At 53.4% G+C, this 19925-nt stretch overlaps 7 protein-coding genes across 7 annotated transcripts; 4 read left to right on the top strand and 3 right to left on the bottom strand.

Annotated features, from left to right (window-relative positions):
* Nucleotides 1-652: 652 nt before the first annotated feature.
* UHO2_01957 (putative RPA135 - DNA-directed RNA polymerase I, 135 KD subunit) lies at nt 653-4522 on the bottom strand (the record flags this gene model as incomplete). The annotated part of the gene is made up of 1 exon (XM_041559394.1): nt 653-4522. The coding sequence occupies one exon, from the start codon at nt 4520-4522 to the stop codon at nt 653-655; it is 3870 nt and encodes a 1289-aa protein (XP_041415328.1).
* Nucleotides 4523-5160: 638 nt separating this feature from the next.
* UHO2_01956 (uncharacterized protein) lies at nt 5161-7527 on the bottom strand (the record flags this gene model as incomplete). The annotated part of the gene is made up of 1 exon (XM_041559393.1): nt 5161-7527. One exon carries the CDS (start codon nt 7525-7527, stop codon nt 5161-5163), a length of 2367 nt encoding a protein of 788 aa, XP_041415327.1.
* A 944-nt stretch (nt 7528-8471) lies between these two features.
* Nucleotides 8472-10598, top strand: UHO2_01955 (uncharacterized protein; the record flags this gene model as incomplete). Its single annotated transcript, XM_041559392.1, has 1 exon — nt 8472-10598. One exon carries the CDS (start codon nt 8472-8474, stop codon nt 10596-10598), a length of 2127 nt encoding a protein of 708 aa, XP_041415326.1.
* Nucleotides 10599-10728: 130 nt separating this feature from the next.
* On the bottom strand, nt 10729-12966 carry UHO2_01954 (uncharacterized protein; the record flags this gene model as incomplete). The annotated part of the gene is made up of 1 exon (XM_041559391.1): nt 10729-12966. The coding sequence occupies one exon, from the start codon at nt 12964-12966 to the stop codon at nt 10729-10731; it is 2238 nt and encodes a 745-aa protein (XP_041415325.1).
* Nucleotides 12967-13835: 869 nt separating this feature from the next.
* UHO2_01953 (uncharacterized protein) lies at nt 13836-14831 on the top strand (the record flags this gene model as incomplete). Its single annotated transcript, XM_041559390.1, has 4 exons — nt 13836-13939; nt 13991-14316; nt 14401-14465; nt 14547-14831. The coding sequence occupies 4 exons, from the start codon at nt 13836-13838 to the stop codon at nt 14829-14831; spliced, it is 780 nt and encodes a 259-aa protein (XP_041415324.1).
* Nucleotides 14832-15211: 380 nt separating this feature from the next.
* On the top strand, nt 15212-16978 carry UHO2_01952 (uncharacterized protein; the record flags this gene model as incomplete). The annotated part of the gene is made up of 1 exon (XM_041559389.1): nt 15212-16978. The coding sequence occupies one exon, from the start codon at nt 15212-15214 to the stop codon at nt 16976-16978; it is 1767 nt and encodes a 588-aa protein (XP_041415323.1).
* Nucleotides 16979-18418: 1440 nt separating this feature from the next.
* UHO2_01951 (putative GLR1 - glutathione reductase (NADPH)) lies at nt 18419-19870 on the top strand (the record flags this gene model as incomplete). The annotated part of the gene is made up of 1 exon (XM_041559388.1): nt 18419-19870. The coding sequence occupies one exon, from the start codon at nt 18419-18421 to the stop codon at nt 19868-19870; it is 1452 nt and encodes a 483-aa protein (XP_041415322.1).
* Nucleotides 19871-19925: the final 55 nt, after the last annotated feature.

The following is a 19925-nucleotide window of genomic DNA, read 5'->3' as shown; positions in this document are numbered from 1 at the left end:
AGCATGCCGAAACCGGAGAACAGCTTGCCTCACTACAGGGCCTGCTGGTGCCGATGAGGCTCGCCGATCGAGACAGGACAGTGGAGTTGAAGATTGAAGTAAAAGACACCACTTTGTCCGGGCTACGATCTAGCTCCTTTCGCACAGGTGTATGCTAACTACAATGCTTATTCTTATTTCTCGAGGAGGATGAAGCTACATGTGTATATATACCCTGCTATCGTCTCTAGGAACGCTACACTACCTCAAGCCAATCGTGTGTCTCCTGTTGAGCCCCTTTGGTTGTCTTCTTATGTATAGCTCCTGAGTCGTTGCCGTATCAACCAATCATGCAATTCACATGCATCTTGTTCCCTCACCATCCTCGGTCTTCCTGCATCTCGGGTAAGCCTAAACGAGCTCTATTTTCGGATCCCGACGCCTCCACAAACGAGGCAGAAAAAAACTCATTGTCTGCATCGGGCATTCTAACATTGATCAGATCTTCCAATTCCCCATGTCCGACCGACTGTTGACGGTCCTGGAGCTTTGAGCGATGAGTTCAACAGGTTGACTTCCTCAGCTTGACTCACTACCAATTGAGATGTTGTATTCGAAAGCCAAAAGAGAATGTTAAACGGAAACAGAAAAAAAGATGGAAGGAAATCTTATTCTAAGGCGAAACCCCAAAGCTCATCTTGATACCCATCGCTGCCAACTCTGCCACCAGATACTTGAGCACGTATGGCACGGCAACAACATCCAAATCACCGCCAGTGACGTTGTTGATCACGTTCGATTGCGAGATACCAATGTAGCCCTCGACACCACCCACAGGCATTCTTTTGCCTCGCAAAGGCTCAAGACCTTGCTGACGACGAACTTCATCTTCAGCCCTGCAGACACGACAATACTCTCCGTTGGGACCCAAGATCGGTGTTGTGCCCTGAGTGGTAATGTCGATGGTCGTGATGGCTCCGCCGCCGTTGGACTGAGATTGGCTGTTGTCGAACCCGACAGAGAGCAATGAACCGCAGGTTCGGCAGACGTAGGAGGTTGAGTAGTCCGAACAATTCATGAGTCGGTCTTGCAGCATGTAGGATGTTCCGTGTGCCAGCAAAGCATCACGTTCCATCTCACCGAAACGAATACCACCGGCTCGTTTCCTACCCTTGATGGGCTGTCTTGTCAATGCGTGAACGGGACCAGTGGTTCGCACCTGGAACTTGTCATTGACCATGTGCCTCAATCGCTGGTAGTAGACAACGCCGAGGTAAATGTCTGCACGCAGCTCTTGACCTGTGATACCCGAGTACATAGGTTCGTTGCCGACGTGGTTGTAGCCGGCTGCCTTGAGTTGCTCGCCAAAGAACTCGGTGGGGGTGTAGTCTTCGCTAAAGGTGAAAGGCGTTGAGTCCTGGGCGATACCATGCATGGCACCCGCTTTGCCCGCAATCGACTCGATTAACATGCCGATCGTCATACGCGAAGGGAAAGCGTGTGGGTTGATAATCACATCGGGCTGCATACCACTCTCGGAGAATGGCATGTCAACAGCAGGCCACTTCTGCGAACAGACACCCTTCTGACCGTGTCGCGAGGAGAACTTATCACCGATCACAGGCGAACGTGTAATTCGCAACATGATCTGAACCTTCTGGCACTCACCGTCGCCTCCACCCATACCAGCGTCCGAGCCAAGCAAACGGACAGTGTCGACGTAGGCGTATTCGTCACCCTTGAACTTCTTGAACTGAGTTTTGCCGCTGACTTCGTCCCAGTATGCGCAGATTGGTTCACCTGCAAGCACCTTCTGGCCGACATAAGGCAAGCCATCCTGATCGAGAATGTTGCGCTGCGCTTCGGAGGCCTTGTAATTGGGTGCGAAACCAAAGTGTAAGGTGGGCACGCTCGAGCTCGACTTGCCCTTGAGATCGCGAAGGTCGATCGTCTCGGACTTGTAGACGGTACCGTAACCGAAACCACGCTCGTGAGCGCTCTTGTTCAAGATCATGGCATCTTCCATATCGTAGCCTGTGTAGGAGATAACGGCGACGATGGCGTTGGTACCGTTAGGGTAGTCGTCGAAAGCGTACTTGTTGTAGAGCTCTGGCCTGACAACGGGTGTCTGCGGCGTCTGGATACGGTACAGCTTGTTGTCCGTCCTCCTGCCGACTGCGGTCGAGGCGGTACCCATGGTCTGCTTCATCATCTGTGCTTGGTAACAGTTACGTGGCGACTGGTTGTAGTCAGAAAACGGTGTCAAGTTGGCAAGTACTGAAAGAATCGATGTGGGAGCCAACTCGACGTGAGTCGACACACCAGGCACGATCTCGGCAGGGTCACAGGCAATGTCAAGGTAGACCTGCTCGAAAGGACCAACCATGTCGATCTTATTGTTGTGAAGCAATCGTACGGGACGCATCATACGTGCCCGGCTCGAGAAGAGGTAGAGACCCGGGTACTGACCAGCACGCGAGGTGGGGACGAAGCCGATCTCGAGATCAAGAGGCACGTGGTGTAAGCCCTCGGTCTTCCAGATACGGAGAGCAGTAGCCATGTGCTTGGCAAGCGCAGGCGTGGTGTAACCGAGGACGGCACCATCGAGCTGAACGACGACGATGTTGTCGCGCACGCCAGCATGCTTCTGGCCTACAGCGCCAACAGCACCGACAGCGAACGCAGCCTCAGTCATGCCGAGACCCGAAAGCAAGGCGTGGATATGCGAGACACCTGGCTGGCGCGTTGTCATTCTGCAAGTGTGCGAAAAGTGGTTCAACAGACCACATGGCGAACCATCTGGTGTGTGTACTGGGCAAAGGAAACCCCATGCTTCAGGCAGCAGCTTTCGCACTGATGTTGTCTTGAGCTCGGCGAAGAAAGCTCCACGGTGAACGGAACGGAAATGGGCGAGGTAACGCGCAAAGTTGAGCTTCTCGGCCATGATAGTGAAACCAGAGGTCTGTTGCAAATCGAGACCCGACGGTGATGACAAGTTACCAGTGGCAAGAAACGATGCGATCTTGACACCGATGTCGATGTTGACCTTGGCGATGGTCTTCTTGATGTACCTTGAGTCGTAGAAGTCGACACCCTTAAGCTTCATGCGAACATCGCGGGCGATTTGAGAGCGGATGTTGCCAACGGCCTCGTCGATGCGCTCCTTGATGATCTGACCGACGAGGAAACCAGGCATGAGGATCTCGTGGTGTTGGGGAGAATCAGCGTTGTCGGCGCACGATTCGCCAGCAACGAGCGAGTAGAGTTTTTGAACCATGAAGATGAGCATCTTGTACTTTTCGCGTGGACTGTCAAGGTGGACGAGGAAGATGCGGTGGATGAGCTCGCTTCCGACCTGCGCATCGGTCCAGTCCTCGGGGCAGCCGAGCACGACACGGAACTTGGAGCCGAGGTACTCGAGACATTGGTGCCCAGACCAAAGACTGTACTGCTTGAAGTTGCGGAGAAGCAACTCGACACGGTCTGTGAGGAAAGTGTTCTCGAAGTCGCCCTGAACGATGGAGGCGAAGATCTCCTTGTCGGTAGCGTCAACTAGCGCCTTGAGCACCATGACGACGGGTACCATGTATTCTTGCTTTCTCCAACTGAATCGTAATGTGAGACCACCGTTGTGCAGGTAGTGGACGGCGTTGGTGACGCTGATCAAGTCCTCCTTGTGCAGACATCGGATCACGATAGCTTTGTTCGAGTAGCTTGGGCCGCGCTTTTCGAAACTGGGTCGCTCGATTGCTTGAGGACTGTTGGCCTTGGCTACGATGAGATATCGAATGAGCCTCTCGTTACCGTTGACAAGGAAGTAACCACCGAACTCGTTGGCCTCTTCATGATGCGCAACGAGCTCGCGTGACGACATGCCTCTCAGGTTGCAACGATTCGACCTGACGAGTACGGGACAGTTGCCAAGCGCTACGATCTCGCTCTGTTCGGGATCACCGTTGACACTCCAACAGAGGCGTGCAGTAAGCTTTCCGGTATATGTAAAGAGACGCTCTCTTGCCTCGGTGGGAAAGACTCTGCGCTCTCGGACCCCCTTGGCGCGGTCGTTGACGAGAGGCTTTGAGAGGTTGACGCTGTCCATGCGAAGTGTGATGCGGTTGCCGAGGCCGTGGTTGGCATCACCTTGACCATCAAAGACGATACGTGGTGGCAAGCGTCCCAACGACTTTTCGAGCAATCCTGTACCTTCATTGTGGAAGCCAGCAATGGTTGCACCTTGTGGTGGGTCAAGAGATGGGTCTTCGGCCCAGAGTGCATTGAACGACTCGATGTTGGGTGCGACAAGCTCGGTCAACTCTGGTGCAACGAAGCCCTTATCGGTGGGTGCAGAGTAGCGCTCCTGTCGTTCAAGAGGAAAGAAGGTGTGTCGCTTCTTCCACAATGGCTGCTCGGCATCTATACCAGCTTCTTGTCGGGCGGCTTTCAGCGAGTTGGGCAGTGAGTGCACTGTGTCAGGTGGAGTTGACGGGCCGTCAAAAGAGGAGCGAGAGCTTGACGAGCTCGCTGATGACATTGAGCTCGACATCTTGTGAGTACGTGTGTATGATGCAGATCTACTTGAATGCAGATATGCGATGGGTGAACAGAGGAAACGTGGATGGCACGCGAGCGCCTTGAAAAGAGGTGATCGTCGGTCTAGCTTAAAACAGCTGCGCCAGAGAGTAGGCGTCCTGTCAGCTGACAAGAGACGAGACTGTATTCGGAAAGGTGTAAGGTGTAAGGACGTAAGGGTTACGATGACAAGAGAAAGGAGTTCAGAAGGGCTGGCCTCGTAAGTTGAGATCAGGGTTCGGTCAGGATGAGAGACAGACGACACAAGAGCACGTCTGAGCTTCGAGACTGAACATCAAGAAAGCGAAAAATTGGTCTGAGCCAAAAAAAACAAAAAAAAAAAAAAAAAAAAAAAAAAAAAACTCAAATTTTTCTTCTGTGAAGCTGCAGCGCAAGTTACGACTTCCGCGATCCGGCAAAGCAAAGCTTCTCAGCGTCACGTGGTTTTGCCTCCACACAGACGCGGTCTAACAAAGTACGGAAGTGTTGCTTTTGCACTACACTACACTAAGATCGACCTGTTCCGGGCAGTCAGAGTTACACACGATCTGTAGGGGTGCAAGATCATGAATGGTATCATTGGAATGCTGAACGATCTTTGATGACAAGAGCTCACACCTCCCAAGCCTTAGGCTGTCCATCGTCACGCGGAACACCACGACGATCCATCTCCAGTGGATCGCAGGATGCATCGGCTGCACCACCTGTACCTGTCGCATGTGTATTGCGCAACTTCACCAGCTCCGCGTTGAGACTGATCTCGGCTTGACCACGCATCCAGCCATCTCTTGACTTCTTGAGGGCATTGAGATCGCCAGATTCTGCCGCACCGGCCACACCGTTCGTGACAGTGATGGCGTTGGTCAAGCCGCCTGGTAATCCTAGTGCTTTACGTTTCCGTGCCTCCTCTCTTCTACGTCGGTCAGCCTCTTCTGCCATCTTGCGGTGTCTCTCGACCTCTTCGAGGATGGCGCGAGCACCTCTCTTATTCGCCAGCTCGTTGGCCAGGTGAACACCCAGCTCGCGCGCATCTTCGGCCGTCTTGCAATGCTTGGAAGCAGAGTAGCGCGATTCCTGGCTGCCATCAAGTGAAACAACGATGGCGTCGAGGTGGAGCATGCGACCCTCCGAAGCAGGTGTGGAGCGATCAACGATGCTGTACGATGTCGAGACGATCTTGTCGGCAATGGTGGCGGCATTGCTGGCGTCTGTGGACTTGGCCTGTGCTTTAGCGGCTTCCATCTCCTGGACGCCAGTGGCGAGCGACTCGAGCGTTGGACGTTGAGGCGTAGACGGCATCTTTTCTTCCTCTGATGTCGAGAGCTGACAAGCAGGAATGGTATGACCATCCTTGACAAGTGGAATGCCGCTGTTTGGCAATTCAGCCTTGGCGCCAGCATCCCCATTCGTGACAAAGTCATCTACAAGAGCGATGGCCTCGCTGCGCTGACCCTCAACTTGGTCGTGATCTTCGAAGCGTGTTTCGACGCCGACGGGGATGGAACAACCACCCTCGAGCTCCTTCAACAGCGCACGCTCCGCTTCAGCACGGAACGTGGCACGCCAATCACCGATGGATCGGACGAGATCGCGAATGCGAGCATCTCGATTGGTGGTGGGATCGGCACCTTCAGGTGGTGTGCGGACCTCGATTGCGAGCGATCCCTGCCCGACCGAGTGGAGCAGGACAGGCGAGCTGAGGAAAGCAGTGATACGAGAGTGGAAGTTGAGACGGACCAGTCCAGCAGCAGCGAGGATCAAAGCTGTGTACGGACCGTTGGGGGCGTCGAGTTTGGCGAGACGGGTGTTGATGTTGCCGCGAACATCGCTGAACACGAGGTGAGGGTATCTTCGGCGAAGTTGAGCAACACGACGTACGGAGGAGGTACCGATGACGGAGCCCACAGGCAGCTCGTCGAGCACCTTGTACGGTAGACCCGCCTTGACCACAAGGGCGTCGCGTGGATCCTCTCGCTCGAGGACAGCTGCCAGTTCAAGACCCTTTGGTAAAGCAGTGGGGACATCCTTGAGACAGTGGACGATAGCATCGACCGCGCCCTGTTCGAGAGCGACTTCGAGCTCCTTGGTCCAGATAGCCTTGCCCTCTCCACCGATGACGTAAAGCGGGGAACGCAAATTTTGATCACCAGCGGTAGACATGGATGTAATGGGAAAAGCATGTGGGTGAAGCGGTGTTTGTGGTGCGACGTGGAAGCGCTCAAGCAAGTTGCGAAGAAATGCAACATCGTCCTCTGAATGCTCGTCTGCCACCTTTTGCAGGCGTGTGGTTGCTGTCGATGGAGACTGTCGTGGCGAGGATAGGTCACGGCTACTACGGCTGCTGCTACTGCTGCCGGCTTCGAGCGCACTAGTGGCTTGCTCGACCTGCGATCGGAAGAGCGGTGATGATCGACCGTAACGAGCTTCGAGCATGGCGCTGACATGTGAGCTCTGAACGAGAGCAAGCTGACTATTTCGACTGGCAAGGACGAGTGTGCAAGATGGATCGAGTCCAAGCTGACCTTCGCGGTCAATGGGTAACGGATTGATGTTGGCCTCTTTGCGTTGCTGATCGAGCTTCTGAGCGCGGTCAAACTCGTATGCGGATGCACTGTGCGTCACAGCAAGCTCGTGTAATGATGGCAGCGTTGTTGTGGATGAGAGCATCGTTGACGAAGCTGAGCGAGAGAGTGGCGGTGTTTGTGCCAAATCCTCTGGCGACCGGAAGAAGATACATCGTGAGTCTGTAGGAGGAAACAATGTAGATGCTGGTGCGTCAGGCACAGGAGGATGGCCAGGAGGCAATGGTTGCGACTTGGCGTGTGGCACAGGACATGACGAGCCATCGCTCCATGATGGTGCCGACTGCTGTTGCTGTTGTTGTTGCTGTTGCTGTTGTTGTTGCTGTTGCTCTCTAGATCCTGGGCTGGGAGAATACGACCCAGCCGCGTCTGAGTGTGCTTGCTGAGCGGAAGACATGATGGCTAGATCCCGGATGATTCAGTCGATCCTTGATGTTGTGTTCTATGCGTTGCCTTGAGGAGCCACAGTGGTGAGAGGGGACGCGTGCAGACAGATACGCTGGTGGCTATCAAGCAGTGTATTGCGAGTCGAGTGCGAAAAGGAGTGCTCGAGGACTCAGAGTGGATTTCGCTGAAAGGAGCTGGTGGTGGTGGCAATGTTCGAAACTAAGTCAACGGAAGTGTCTGGTGACGGGAAGCTCCGGCTAATTTGATCCACGATTGTCAATATTAATCATGAGTTTTGAGTATGAGAAGCGAGCTCACGAGACACTTTCCTCACTCTCTCACTTTTTTTCTTGAACCGATCTGACCTCACGAAGAGGGTCTCAGATTTGACTATTCCTGACTCACCGTTAGCGATTGGCTGCAGCCGACGGTCACTCCTCTCGTGCTCGCTCTGGTGAGCTGAAAAGTGTTTGCGTGGAGTTGTTGCCTGCTGTTGCCAAACTTTGGCTTGCTCTCGCGTATTCCATCCCCGCTTGAGAATGGGCATTGAAAACAAAAAATGAGAATTTTCGGTACAGCCAGTCGGTCATCGCCGGCCCTGAAGATTTGTGGCAGGCTGAGAGGCTCATTTCGAGTTTCCTATTTCTAATCAAAAAGCCGCGATAGAAACCGCTTTCTTCTTCTAACATTTCCCAAAATCGCCAGATTGAAGGGTTTGTCATCCTCACCTAATCCAAAAGTTGACAGGAAACCTGAGAAGAAGTCGAAAGTTTTGGCAACTTTTTGAGATTTTTGCAAGTTCTGTGGCCCGCAAGCACAACAAGTGGAGCTTGACACTCCTTCACACCAAGTCATGCCAAACCCTTAGCACCTTCTCTACTCAACCAACAACAACAGTAGTACTTTATTGGGCCGCACACGACAAGCTTGCAGGCCCAATATTGCTGCGTAAGTATGGTTAAGTCACGCAAGAGGTCGAGAAACGATGTCAACGCATCACAACCCACAACCAATGATGCTGACCTGCATCAAGGGCAAGTAGTGCTCGGCGACAATGCTAATGCTCTGTCCGGCAGTCGCAAGAAGCGTTCACCACCACCGCCCGCCGATAACGAGCTCGACCTCGAAAAGCTCATCTTTGGTGGCTCCTCCTCCCTTCTTTCGCAGCCTTCGGCATCAACGAGCCGTGCAACAGGCGAAGATGCTGTCGATGCTAACAGCGATGACGATGATGACGACGACGCCTCGCTAGGCACCAACGTGGTGGCAAATGACGACCTCTTCATGGTAGACACAGCAGGAGGTGAAAACGATGAACAGCTCCAAGAAGGTCAGTCGGAACGCCATGGCAGCGAGGCTGACAGCGACAACAGTGATGATGATGATATTCTCATCGATCGCAATGCTGCAGCTAGCTCGAGCACATCACAAGTCAAGAAACCGAAGCGCACAAAACGCTGCGTCTGGTCCGACCCAGACGATGCCGCCCTCACCATCGATCTCACTCGCAATAATAACCTCGCTGCCAACGGCTCTCGTGTCGGTGTCGCTCGCTTGCGGCGCTTGCGTGAAGAAGTGGGTGAGACCAAGATCAGCGGTCTTGAATACGAGCTCCGACTCCGCGCTCAGTTTGAGAAGCTACATCCTCGACCAGGATGGGCTTCATTCCGTCTCACATCCCTTTCCGACCAACCAGCAGACGAGTTCGGAGACGGCAGCAACGAGGCTGTCATCATCAACGAGGACGCCAACAAGGGCATTCACGACTTCTTGCGCAGCGATACCGGTCTTGTGGAGGGCTACGGAAGCAGAGACCAGGATTCATCTTTGCCGTCTGTCAAGGCACGCGGCAAGCTCAAAGCAGGTGAGATCGAGCTCGATCGACTCCGCAATGCCAACGATGCACAGAACGTCAACGCTATTGCCGCAGAAGAATCATTGCCAGGCATCGAGATGGTTCGCTTCCACCCAAGCCCACGTGCCAGCGTGCTCATGACTGCATCTCGCGACAGGCGTGTTCGTCTCTTCCAGATCGACGGCAAGACCAATCCGCTCGTCCAGACCATCCACGTTCCCGACCTCCCTATACAGCACGCTTCTTTCCATCCCTCTGGGTCATCAGCGCTCATCTCAGGTCTGCGACCTTTCTTGTACGCTTACGACTTGCAAGCCGGTCGTGTCGTGCGTTCGATCCCATGGCGTGGGTCTGGATCGCTTCATTCGCAGTCGTCAGCTGAGGACGATGGTGCCGAGCTCAAGCTCTCTGATGCAAAGTTTCAGCCCAACACCGCCGAAGAGGGCAACAGATTGCTCGCGATCGGTGGCCGGAGAGGTGTTGTGCATCTACTCGACTGGGGCCGCTCGGGTGCTGCAGGAGGTACACGCATTGGGGCCGTGCGCATGAATTCGGCCCTTTCAGGTTTCACTTGGGACGCAGCTTCCGTCCTTGGCGATCAAGGCACTGGCATTGGTGTCACTGGCACCGGCAAGGACGTCGAGCTGCTCACAATGTCGACTGAGGGCAGTGTCCATCTCTGGGATATACGTAACACAGGCATGGAAGTTGGCTGCACATCTATCTGGAAAGACCCAGGCTCATTCGGTGCCAAGGGACTAGAAGTGTCGCCAAATGGCAAGTTTTGGACTGTCGGCAGCGAAGGTGGTATCGTCAACGTTTACAAGCGCCCTGCTGAGTCGTATCCCTCGTATCTTCCTGCTGGGGGCGCTTCTACATTCATGCTCTCTGCACGTGCAGTGGATGACGCGACATCGGCAGCTGTGTTCGGCAAGGTACCAGGAGGAAACATCGACCCAATCAAGACACTTGAGAACCTGGTCACAGCGACAACAACAATGCGCTGGAATGGCGACGGCCAGATGCTGGCGATTGCTTCGAGGTTTAAGAAGGATGCATTGAGGTTGGTTCACTTCCCATCGATGAGGGTGTTCAGTAATTGGCCCACCTCCAGCACACCGTTGGGCAGCGTCTCGTCGGTCGATTTCAGCCCGGCTAGTCAGTACGTCGCCATCGGTAACACAAGAGGAAAGGTCTTGCTGTATTCTCTGCGACACTATCTCTGATTCAGTCATATGTCAGCAATGTAATCCTCATGCAATTCATTACAAACATCATCATTTGCAATCAGTACTGGTGCTGTGGGAATTGTGTCTATTCTGTATCCTTCTATTGAGTGAGAAGATGAAATATTGGCTAAGCATCAACATGAAAGTACCTGACCTCAGCAACGATAATCGCAATCCCGATCACCGTACTTGGCACAATCACCACAGCACACCATCTCAAGAATTGTCCTGCTCCTACACTGATCCCTCCCTGTCTCAACCCTCCCAACCAAAGCAACCCTGCCAAACTTGCCGCGAACGTACCACCCAGCGCACCGACGTTCGAGCCGAAAGCAATCGAATACTGTGCCACCTTCAACACTAGCTCTTGGTCTCTCGATGACAGATTCGCAATCTTGCCCGAGAAGTACGGCGAGCGAACAGACTTGGTGAGCAGGATTGTGGCGCCGATGTTTGTGCCTCCAATGTTGCAGAGTAGGATGCCGAGGAAGGAGATGAAGAAAGCGGTGGGAACGTAGCCCGCGGCGCAGACACGACCTAGGCCGGCGGCGAGGATGTTGATGAAACCAACATGAGCGAGGGCTTGGACCAGGATGAACATCGAAAATGCGAAGGGCAGGAGGGGAAAGGGTAGACGGGAGAGGACGATGCTGACGGTGGGGAAGACTTCAGTGAGATGGCGGTATAAACGAATGCCTTGGCGGATGAGGTTGCGGCTACGGGCCGGAGCAGGAGAAGTGGTTATGTTGGATGATCCAGCTTCTTCAGTGGCGGAGGGAGGAGCGACACTGGCTTTGGTACCAGTCAACTCAACAGGAGCCAGATCGGGTCGAGTACCGGTGGCGGGCATCGCTGTCATCTCGAGCTCTTCGACTTGCTCCGCTGCCTTCTTGGAAGCCTCGTCTCCATTCGTCTTCTGCTCACCATCTCCCTCTTTCGTCTTCTCCAGCATCAAGCTACGCCATCGCAACCAATCAGCCACACCATCCCTAACAAAGCACAACACTGCACCCGGCACCGCAATCTGAAAGACCTTGACTCCACCCACCACAGATGTTCCAACCAGTGTTGCAAGAGTGGCTGCCATGACGATACTGCCAAAAATGGCACCGAACTTGTCAACAAGCGCTGCACGAGGGTCTACGTCGGGTCGAATGATCCTTTCAGGGATGTAGATGAGCGGAGGCCTCGTCTTGGATTTTTGCTCTGATGAAGTGATGGGGGCGGTTGAGGCTTTTCCTGAAGCTGGATCTGCGGGGGGCGCTCCAACCCCTTTGGCCGAGGGTGCTTTGCGGGTGGTGTTTGTGTGGGGATGCTCCGCGCCAGGCGTGGCGTTGCCGTCAGCAGCCGGTACGTTAGAGCGTTGTCGGATGTTACTTTCGCTCCGCTCGCCGCGCAATCGGTCACCGAGCACGGGTACTTTCTCGACGAACCTGCGGATGGTTGACTTGTCCTCCGCCTCATCTTCTGTTTTCCTACCGCCGTCTCTGTTCCTGAAGTACACCATCATAGCCAGCAGTCCTCCCATTGCAGATCCGAACGCAGGCAGAACCATGTACGCCGTGTATGTAATGAAGTTGACGTCGAAACCTGTTGCGATAACCAAATTCGTCGGATTTGAAGACACCAGCACGGCCGATGAGATGTTGGCAGCAACGAACTCGGCCCAGATCCAAGCATCTGGTGGTGAGATACCAGCCACACGTGTGAAGTAGACCAAGAAAGCAGTCCCGGACAGGATGACTGGATCATTTCCGACCAGCACGCCTGCGGACCAGAAGAAGAAGTACAGCAGAAAGTAAAGTGTCTTTCCCTTTGCCTCACGACCCTGACGACCGGCTTTGAGACAGATAAGGAACGCAAGGAAGCGAAGCAGTCCAGTCGCATCGAGGCTGATCGCGATGTAAGCTAGCGAGATGAAGAGTGCAAGCACGTCATATGGCTCGATGCCGTCCTCGCCTACAATGCCTTGGCGCACTTGTTCACCGCCGATTGTGGTGGTCGCGAGCAAGACAAGAACGCCGATGAGAGGTGCAGAGACGTGGTCGATGGTAACGTACATCGGTTCCTCCTCATGCGAGGCATGCACTGATGAGCCAAGTTGCTCTTCTACAGCATCTTGCTCTTGCTGCTCTGGGTTGGGATCGGATGGCCCAGCGAGGAAGAGCCACGTCTTGCGGCCAGCACGGCGAAGAGGGATCGAGACAAGGCGGGGTATACGGATGCGGAGAGGATTAATGACGATGAGGGAAACCGAGGCAAAAACGATGATTGCGAATACGCCGAAGCCGTTGAGTGATGTACGGGTGGTGTCGACGGTCACCGTGCCTTCACCGCCAGACCGCTTGTCGAGGATAACTGTCATCGTTTAGGTCCCGGGCATCCACGTAAAGTGAAAGAAGGGTCCTGCTCGATCGAAAAACTGCCGTGTGGTAGAGAAAAAAGTTGCGTATTCTCTTCACAAACTAGTGATGAAGGGACATGATTTGAGAAGGCTTGTGATGAGTTGCTGTCAAGAAAGGTGCGTGTAGCAACGCACGAGGGGTTGCGTATCGATTCGAAGAAGCGCTGTACATCCATGTGCAGGCGACAGAGTTGGCCGGCGGTTGACGAAAAACCTTGTTTTCAGCAACTTTTTGATAAAAGATGAGGAGGATGGGTCCCGATGATCAACGATCGGTGATAGTCGGAGCACAGTATCGCTGCTGTTTTTAGGACAGAAACGAATATACTCAATTGACTGACTGAACATGGTGTGAGCCTAGAGCCATCAGCTCGATATATATACATCTGGGTGGCACAAGCCTAATGTGGGTGTATCCTCCTTAATGACGAAGTCTGACAATAAGCGGGACTGGGTTGTACCCGATCTCTAGTGGGATCGGCTCTGCCCGATCTCTGATCAGATCGACTCTGCCCGATCCCTCCCGTATCGTCTCATGTCAGCTTACATCATCATATTGGATTGTTACTTTCAGCACTTTTCGGCGTCGATTTTGGCCAACCGAAATCAACAAACGAAGGCCGCTAACTTATGATCATTCCACAAACCAGTATCGACGTTTGACAGGCATGCGAGGGGCGGTCGGATTCAGCACGCTCTTCAGCGGTGCCCCTTGGTATTCAACGCAGGCTCGAAGCCTCTCAACGAGACCGGTGTCAAGATGTAGTATAGCAGCACCCGCCCTTGTGCGATGGTCTAGCTCGAAAGGCAAAGGATCGAGTAGCAGATACATGCAGCGTCAAAAGAACGATGTTTACGTCAAGCAGCGTCTCCAACCCAAGGCGACATCCTCCTCCCAGCTCGAACAAGACTTTGATAAAGTAGTCGGCAGAGGGTACGTGTCAAGATCAGCCTTCAAAATTCTACAACTGGATAATCGGTACAGGTTCTTGCGAGCGGGGAGGGTGATTGTTGACCTCGGTGCTGCTCCAGGAGGGTGGAGTCAGGCTATGTTGGAGCGAGCAAGCAAAGACCGAAACAAGTTGGGAGATTGCAGCATGACGGGAAGGATGACCAGGGTGTTTGCGTTGGACCTCCTGCCTGTGATTGGAATCGAAGGTGTTCAGTCTATCCAAGGCGACTTTCTCGATCCAGCGGTACAAGGCAAGCTTAGACAGATGGTCCAAGATGCAACGGTGACAGGAGAATGCAAAGAAGGCGAGACAGGCGGAAATCAAGGCTTCGTCGACATCGTTGTGAGCGACATGATGGGTGAGTGTTCACTGAAGGTCCGGGGCCGGCAAGACGTAGTCCAGCTGCTGACGCTTTCACTTGTCCACATCTGCTTGCTGATAGCCAACACCACAGGAAACCCAGTCACAGACACAGAAGCATCTCTCGAGCTGTGCCGGGCAGCAGCGGTAAGTTGACAAACAGTGATCCCAAATCCCATTCACCTATGATGCTTGACGCTGACGACCTTTATACCTCTTCTTCTGCAGAGGTTCGCATTTCAAACACTAAAACGTGACTATCATCTCTCCAAACAAGTGGAAGGGGATACGCGCAAGCCTCGGTCACTGAAAGCGCTAGCGGCGAAGTCATCTGTACTAGTGTTGAAGCACTTCATGTCGCACGAAGCTGATGTGTTTCGCAAAGAGGTGCTTCAAAAGCATTTCCATCTTGTCAAAGCGGAAAAGATGAACGCGAGTCGGAAGGAGTCCAGAGAGCAATTCTGGGTTTGTATAGGCTACAAAGGCCCTCTTTCGCCAAGAAGTAAGCAATGATACTATATATAGTGACTGTGTGACGGCGAGCGAGTAGTCGGTTGGACCCTGCGCAAACAAATGGTTGAGCGCGATGTTCCGATTTTGCGGCGTGCGTGTGTGTGTGTGTGTGTGTGTGTGTGTGTGTGTGTAGCTGTTGCCGAACATAGAGCCTCGTGTTGGCGAGCAAGAAGCCCCTGAACGTGCAGAACGACACCATCCCTTTGCCTTATCCCTACACCATACCTTGACCCCAGCAGCACGACCTCCTTGCACAAACAACAAACAGACGATGCCTTCTCGATAGCGCAACCACAGCATGCCAGCATGGCCGTCTTAGCCTAGACTTTTATCGGAACCACCACCACCCCATCAAACTTACCACCTCGTCTTTAAGAACGATGTCATCATCACAAGAACGACCATCCCCTCCGAGGGCCGGCTCTTACATTCTGGTCTCCTCTTTGTCCCCACAGGACGACTCTACATCGGCACCTGATGACGAGACGGGCCCGATATACCGATCCGTCAGACCGAGGTTCTTCTTCCTTCTGCCCATAGTTGCTTTCCTGGACTCTGCGTTTGCGGTCATGCTTGGCATCCTCATTCTTCAGCAGGAAGCTAAGCACACTCCATATGGATCGACGAGCCCACCACCATCGCTCGATCCCATCCTTCTCAGCCCTTTGTCCGGCAAGCTTCCTGACACCAGTCCGACACCAATAGATGATGCAGCATGGGAGCGTCAGAAGATAGTGCTCACAGTCATTGCCTTCTCTGTCACCCGCGCTTGCGCCTACGCCATCATTGGCATCAGCAAACGCATTCGAGAGCTAGGAGTCACTGTTGCGGCTATCAGTATCCTCAGCACCCTCTTCTACGTTTCCATCGCCAATCTCTTGCTCCAAGCACGACCGAAACCCAATGACAACCTCGGTCTTCACAGCTTTTTGACGGTGCTGAAGGACTGGCACTGGCCAGATGCATTCAAAAACACTGAGCCAACAATGCCGATCCTAGTTGGCGCGCAGATGGCGTTGACACTGTTCGAGTGGGTGCTGTACATCGCAGTAGTCGGGGTCAAGATCCCTCCAGGAGGCAATTCAGCGGAAGCAAAGAGGTGGGCAAGAGGTTTAGCAGAGGACGCCGGTTATCAACGTGGGATGGAGGCTCGTAGCTTGTATCCCTCTGATGGAGAGGACGAGGATGAGGAAGAACACCTCGAAGAGGGCGAAGAGGAGAGAGAGAGATGCAGCTCCACTGGTACTAGCAGATGTAACAGCAGGCAGACCAACACCCAGGAAGAAGGTGATCTGGAGCAGGCTAGGGTGTCACTCGCTTCTCCCATCTCCAACATCTCTAGGAATCATGTGACCACCTCGACTGTGGCTGGTGAGGCCGATGGCAGCAATCAACCTTTGCTCGGCGCCAGCCCGGCTCGTGGATATGGTAGCACCTTGGCGAGCCCGCGAACACCACGCGGCCCCTCTCATTCCAGCTCAACATCCCAATCTCACGGTAGCGTCCGAAGCAAGCGCTCAGCACATGCCATGAGTCGAAGCGCCTCCAACCGCTCCGGCATGTTTTCTCGCTCGCCTGGTGCCGCCGAACTTGGCGTTGCTTCCCCGCATACTCTCCAAGACGGCGAAGATCATGATGGACGCGACGAAGACGGAGAAGAGGAAGCAGAAGGAAGTGACCCGGACGACATCATCGATATCACGCCCAACCGCGCCGTGGCACGAAAAGAAGCTCGCCTTCGCTTAGCCCGGGCAGCTCTTCCTGAGCGCAGAGCTTCTGGTGGCTCCCTGTCAACGCTCAATATTTTTGGCGCTGACGGTCCGCCGTCGGCATCGAAAGGAGCTAGAGGTCCTGGTGTGTTCTCGGATGAAGCGGGTAGTCCACTTGGTAGACGTAACAGCAAAGATCATGACGAGAGGACAGCGACATTGACGACCGTAGCTACCACCACAGCGGCAGCTCCTGTAGTGCCCAATGCGGCCAATCTGAGCAGATCTTTGTCGACCTCGAGGCATCCATCTTCGCTGCTGCCGTCTTCCAGTAGCACTCGCACGATGTCATCTTCGACGACGAGAGGCTCCAAAGAAGGTCGCAAGTTCAAATTGCCTAAATGGCTGAAACCTGGTGGCAGCAAGAATCGGTCATGAACACAGCCTGTATTCACAAACAGCAGCATCACCCGAAATGATACCCACCCATGTGGCCGGACAGCAGCGAGTGATGTATACGGCGCATCGTGAAGTGTGACACCTTGACGGTTGCAAATCCGAGGTCGCTTCGGCGAGCACAGCAGGGTCTTTTGTGCGACGGACAACCGAGAGACGCTAGATGGGGAGTGCACAAGTATCCACTGTATAAGCGAAGACAAAGAGTTTATTGCCGTGGTGTGGAATGATCGCTCAGCTCAGCTGCAGCGTATCTCCGCTGAGAAGAAGAAAAGAAGACTTCAGCCTGGTAAAAGATGAGGAAGACGGGTCCCGATGATCAACGATCGGTGATAGTCGGATTACAGTATCGCTGCTGTTTTTAGGACAGAAACGAATGTACTCAATTGACTGACTGAACATGATGTGAGCCTAGAGCCATCAGTTCGATATATATACATCTGGGTGGCACAAGCCTAATGTGGGTGTATCCTCCTTAATGACGAAGTCTGACAATAAGCGGGACTGGGTTGTACCCGATCTCTGATCAGATCGACTCTGCCCGATCCCTCCCGTATCGTCTCATGTCAGCTTACATCATCATATTGGATCGTCATCTTCAGTACAGCACAAGGTGTCTTTGCTCAGTCACCATCCGCTGTCTGTTTGTGTAATTTCCGGTGCTTCGGCTACTTTGTAGAGGATTTTCAGTTGCGTGTTTGTTGTAGGGTGTACAGCAAATAGCGATGATCACAAGTATCGATTGCGATAATATGTAAGAACTAAGTACAAGATAATGACTAGTATATATATGTTCCAGCGTTCTGTGCATACGTGTATGATACAGAGATGTGCTGCCCAGTATATGATGCTGAAACATGACGGGGGCAACTATGTCGAGTAATTCTCTCTGTCAACCGGCATGATACATATCCGAGTGAGCGAAGTTGGCGTCAGTGTGAGATCGGACCAGAAGTCACATACTTTCACAGTGATCCGTGCCTCATTCGATCTTCGACGCTATTATTATTATCCAATGACCCTCTTCTTGCCAACTCCACCCTGCTCTTCTTCGTAAAATTCTGCACAACCTTTCATCGTAGAAGCTCGCTATCTGTTCTCCATCACACACTCTCGAGTCTCTTGCGTATTCTCTCTGGCCAGCCTGTTTGCACCAATGCGATCAGGCGAAGACCTTCACTCCAAAAGTCTTTCAAGATACTCCACTTCGTCGCAAACAGATCTCAGCCGCTGCGGCTGCTGCGTGCCGTAGCCACAACCTCTTTCACTCGTCTCGCTAGCACAAGCACCATCGCAAAAGGAGCTTCTGCATCTGCTTTCAAGCTGTCTTCGTCTTTGAAACACATCGCTGCTGCAAGCCGTCTTCAGCAGACCACCACTCATTTCTCCTCTGCCTTTTTCTCCACATCAACAAAAGCAGCCATGCCACCTGTTGCCAAGCCCACACACGAGCACTATCACATGATTGTCATTGGCGGCGGTTCTGGCGCTATGGGTGTTTCGCGCCGTGCCGCTGCCTATGGCAAGAAGGTCTGCGTCATCGAAGAAGATGGTCGTCTCGGCGGTACTTGTGTCAACGTCGGTTGCGTTCCTAAGAAGCTCATGTGGCACGCGGCTGATATGGCCGAGCACCTCAAGGAGGCACCCGAGTACGGTTTCGGTGATGTCGTCAATAAGCCCAAGGTGCCTGGCTTCGCGTGGCGGTACTTCGCTGAGAAGCGTGACGCCTACGTCCGCAGACTCAACGGAATCTACGACCGTAACCTTGACAAGGACGGCGTCGAGTACTTCTCTGGTCACGGGAAGGTGACTGGCAAGAACGAGGTCGAGATCACCATGCGTGGTGAGGACGGTAGCTTCAACGCTGGTAGCTTCAAGGTCAAAGGTGACCGAATCGTGATTGCTACCGGTGGACGCCCTATCATCCCTTCGGACGACAAGATTCCAGGAGCCTCGTTGGGTATCAACTCGGACGGCTTCTTCGAGCTTCGTGAGCAGCCCAAGCGTGTTGTTGTCGTTGGTGCCGGCTACATCTCTGTCGAACTTGCTGGTGTCTTCAACACTCTTGGATCCGAGACCCACCTTCTCATTCGTCACGACACCTTCCTCCGTCCCTTCGACCCCATCATCTCCGAGACCCTGCAAGACTACATGTCTAAGACCGGCCTCAATGTTCATAAGCAGACCAACATCACCAAGGTCGAAAGCACCAAGGGTGGTCCTCTCACCATTCACACCGACAAGGGCGAGACCATCGAAGCCGACTGTTTGCTCTGGGCTATCGGTCGACGACCCAACACCGACAATCTCGGTCTCGAGTCTGTCGGCGTAGAGCTCGACAAGGGAGGCAACATCGTCGTTGACAAGTACCAGACCACCAGCGTCGACAACATCTTTGCTATCGGAGATATTCAGGGTAAAGCCTTGCTCACTCCTGTCGCTATCGCTGCCGGTAGGAAGCTCTCGAATCGCCTCTACGGTCATCCAGACTTGCGAGATGATCACATGGACTATGATAACGTCCCCACTGTCATCTTCTCCCACCCTACTTCGGGTACGGTAGGTCTCTCAGAACCCGAAGCGATCGAGAAATTTGGCAAGGACAACGTCAAGATTCACACCAGCAAGTTCGTTAGCATGTACTACGGTATGCTCGAACACAAGGCTCCTAGTGCATTCAAAATGGTCGTCGGTCCAGGAGACAAGGTTGTCGGATTGCACATTGTGGGTTTGGGAGCTGATGAGATGTTGCAAGGTTTCGCAGTAGCTGTGAAGATGGGTGCAACAGTGAAGGACTTCCAAGAGACTTGCGCTATTCACCCTACCAGTGCTGAGGAGGTGGTCACTATGGTGCCATCTATCAAGAAGGCTTAAGGATAAACCCAGTGATCCTAGCCTCACTTGGAGCATTGTCATCAGTCGAAGATAG

Source organism: Ustilago hordei, assembly GCF_900519145.1.
Source record: "Ustilago hordei strain Uho2 genome assembly, contig: UHO2_contig_03, whole genome shotgun sequence".
In the NCBI taxonomy this organism is placed as follows: Eukaryota; Fungi; Basidiomycota; class Ustilaginomycetes; order Ustilaginales; family Ustilaginaceae; genus Ustilago; species Ustilago hordei.
This window is presented reverse-complemented; position numbering and strand designations above follow the sequence as displayed.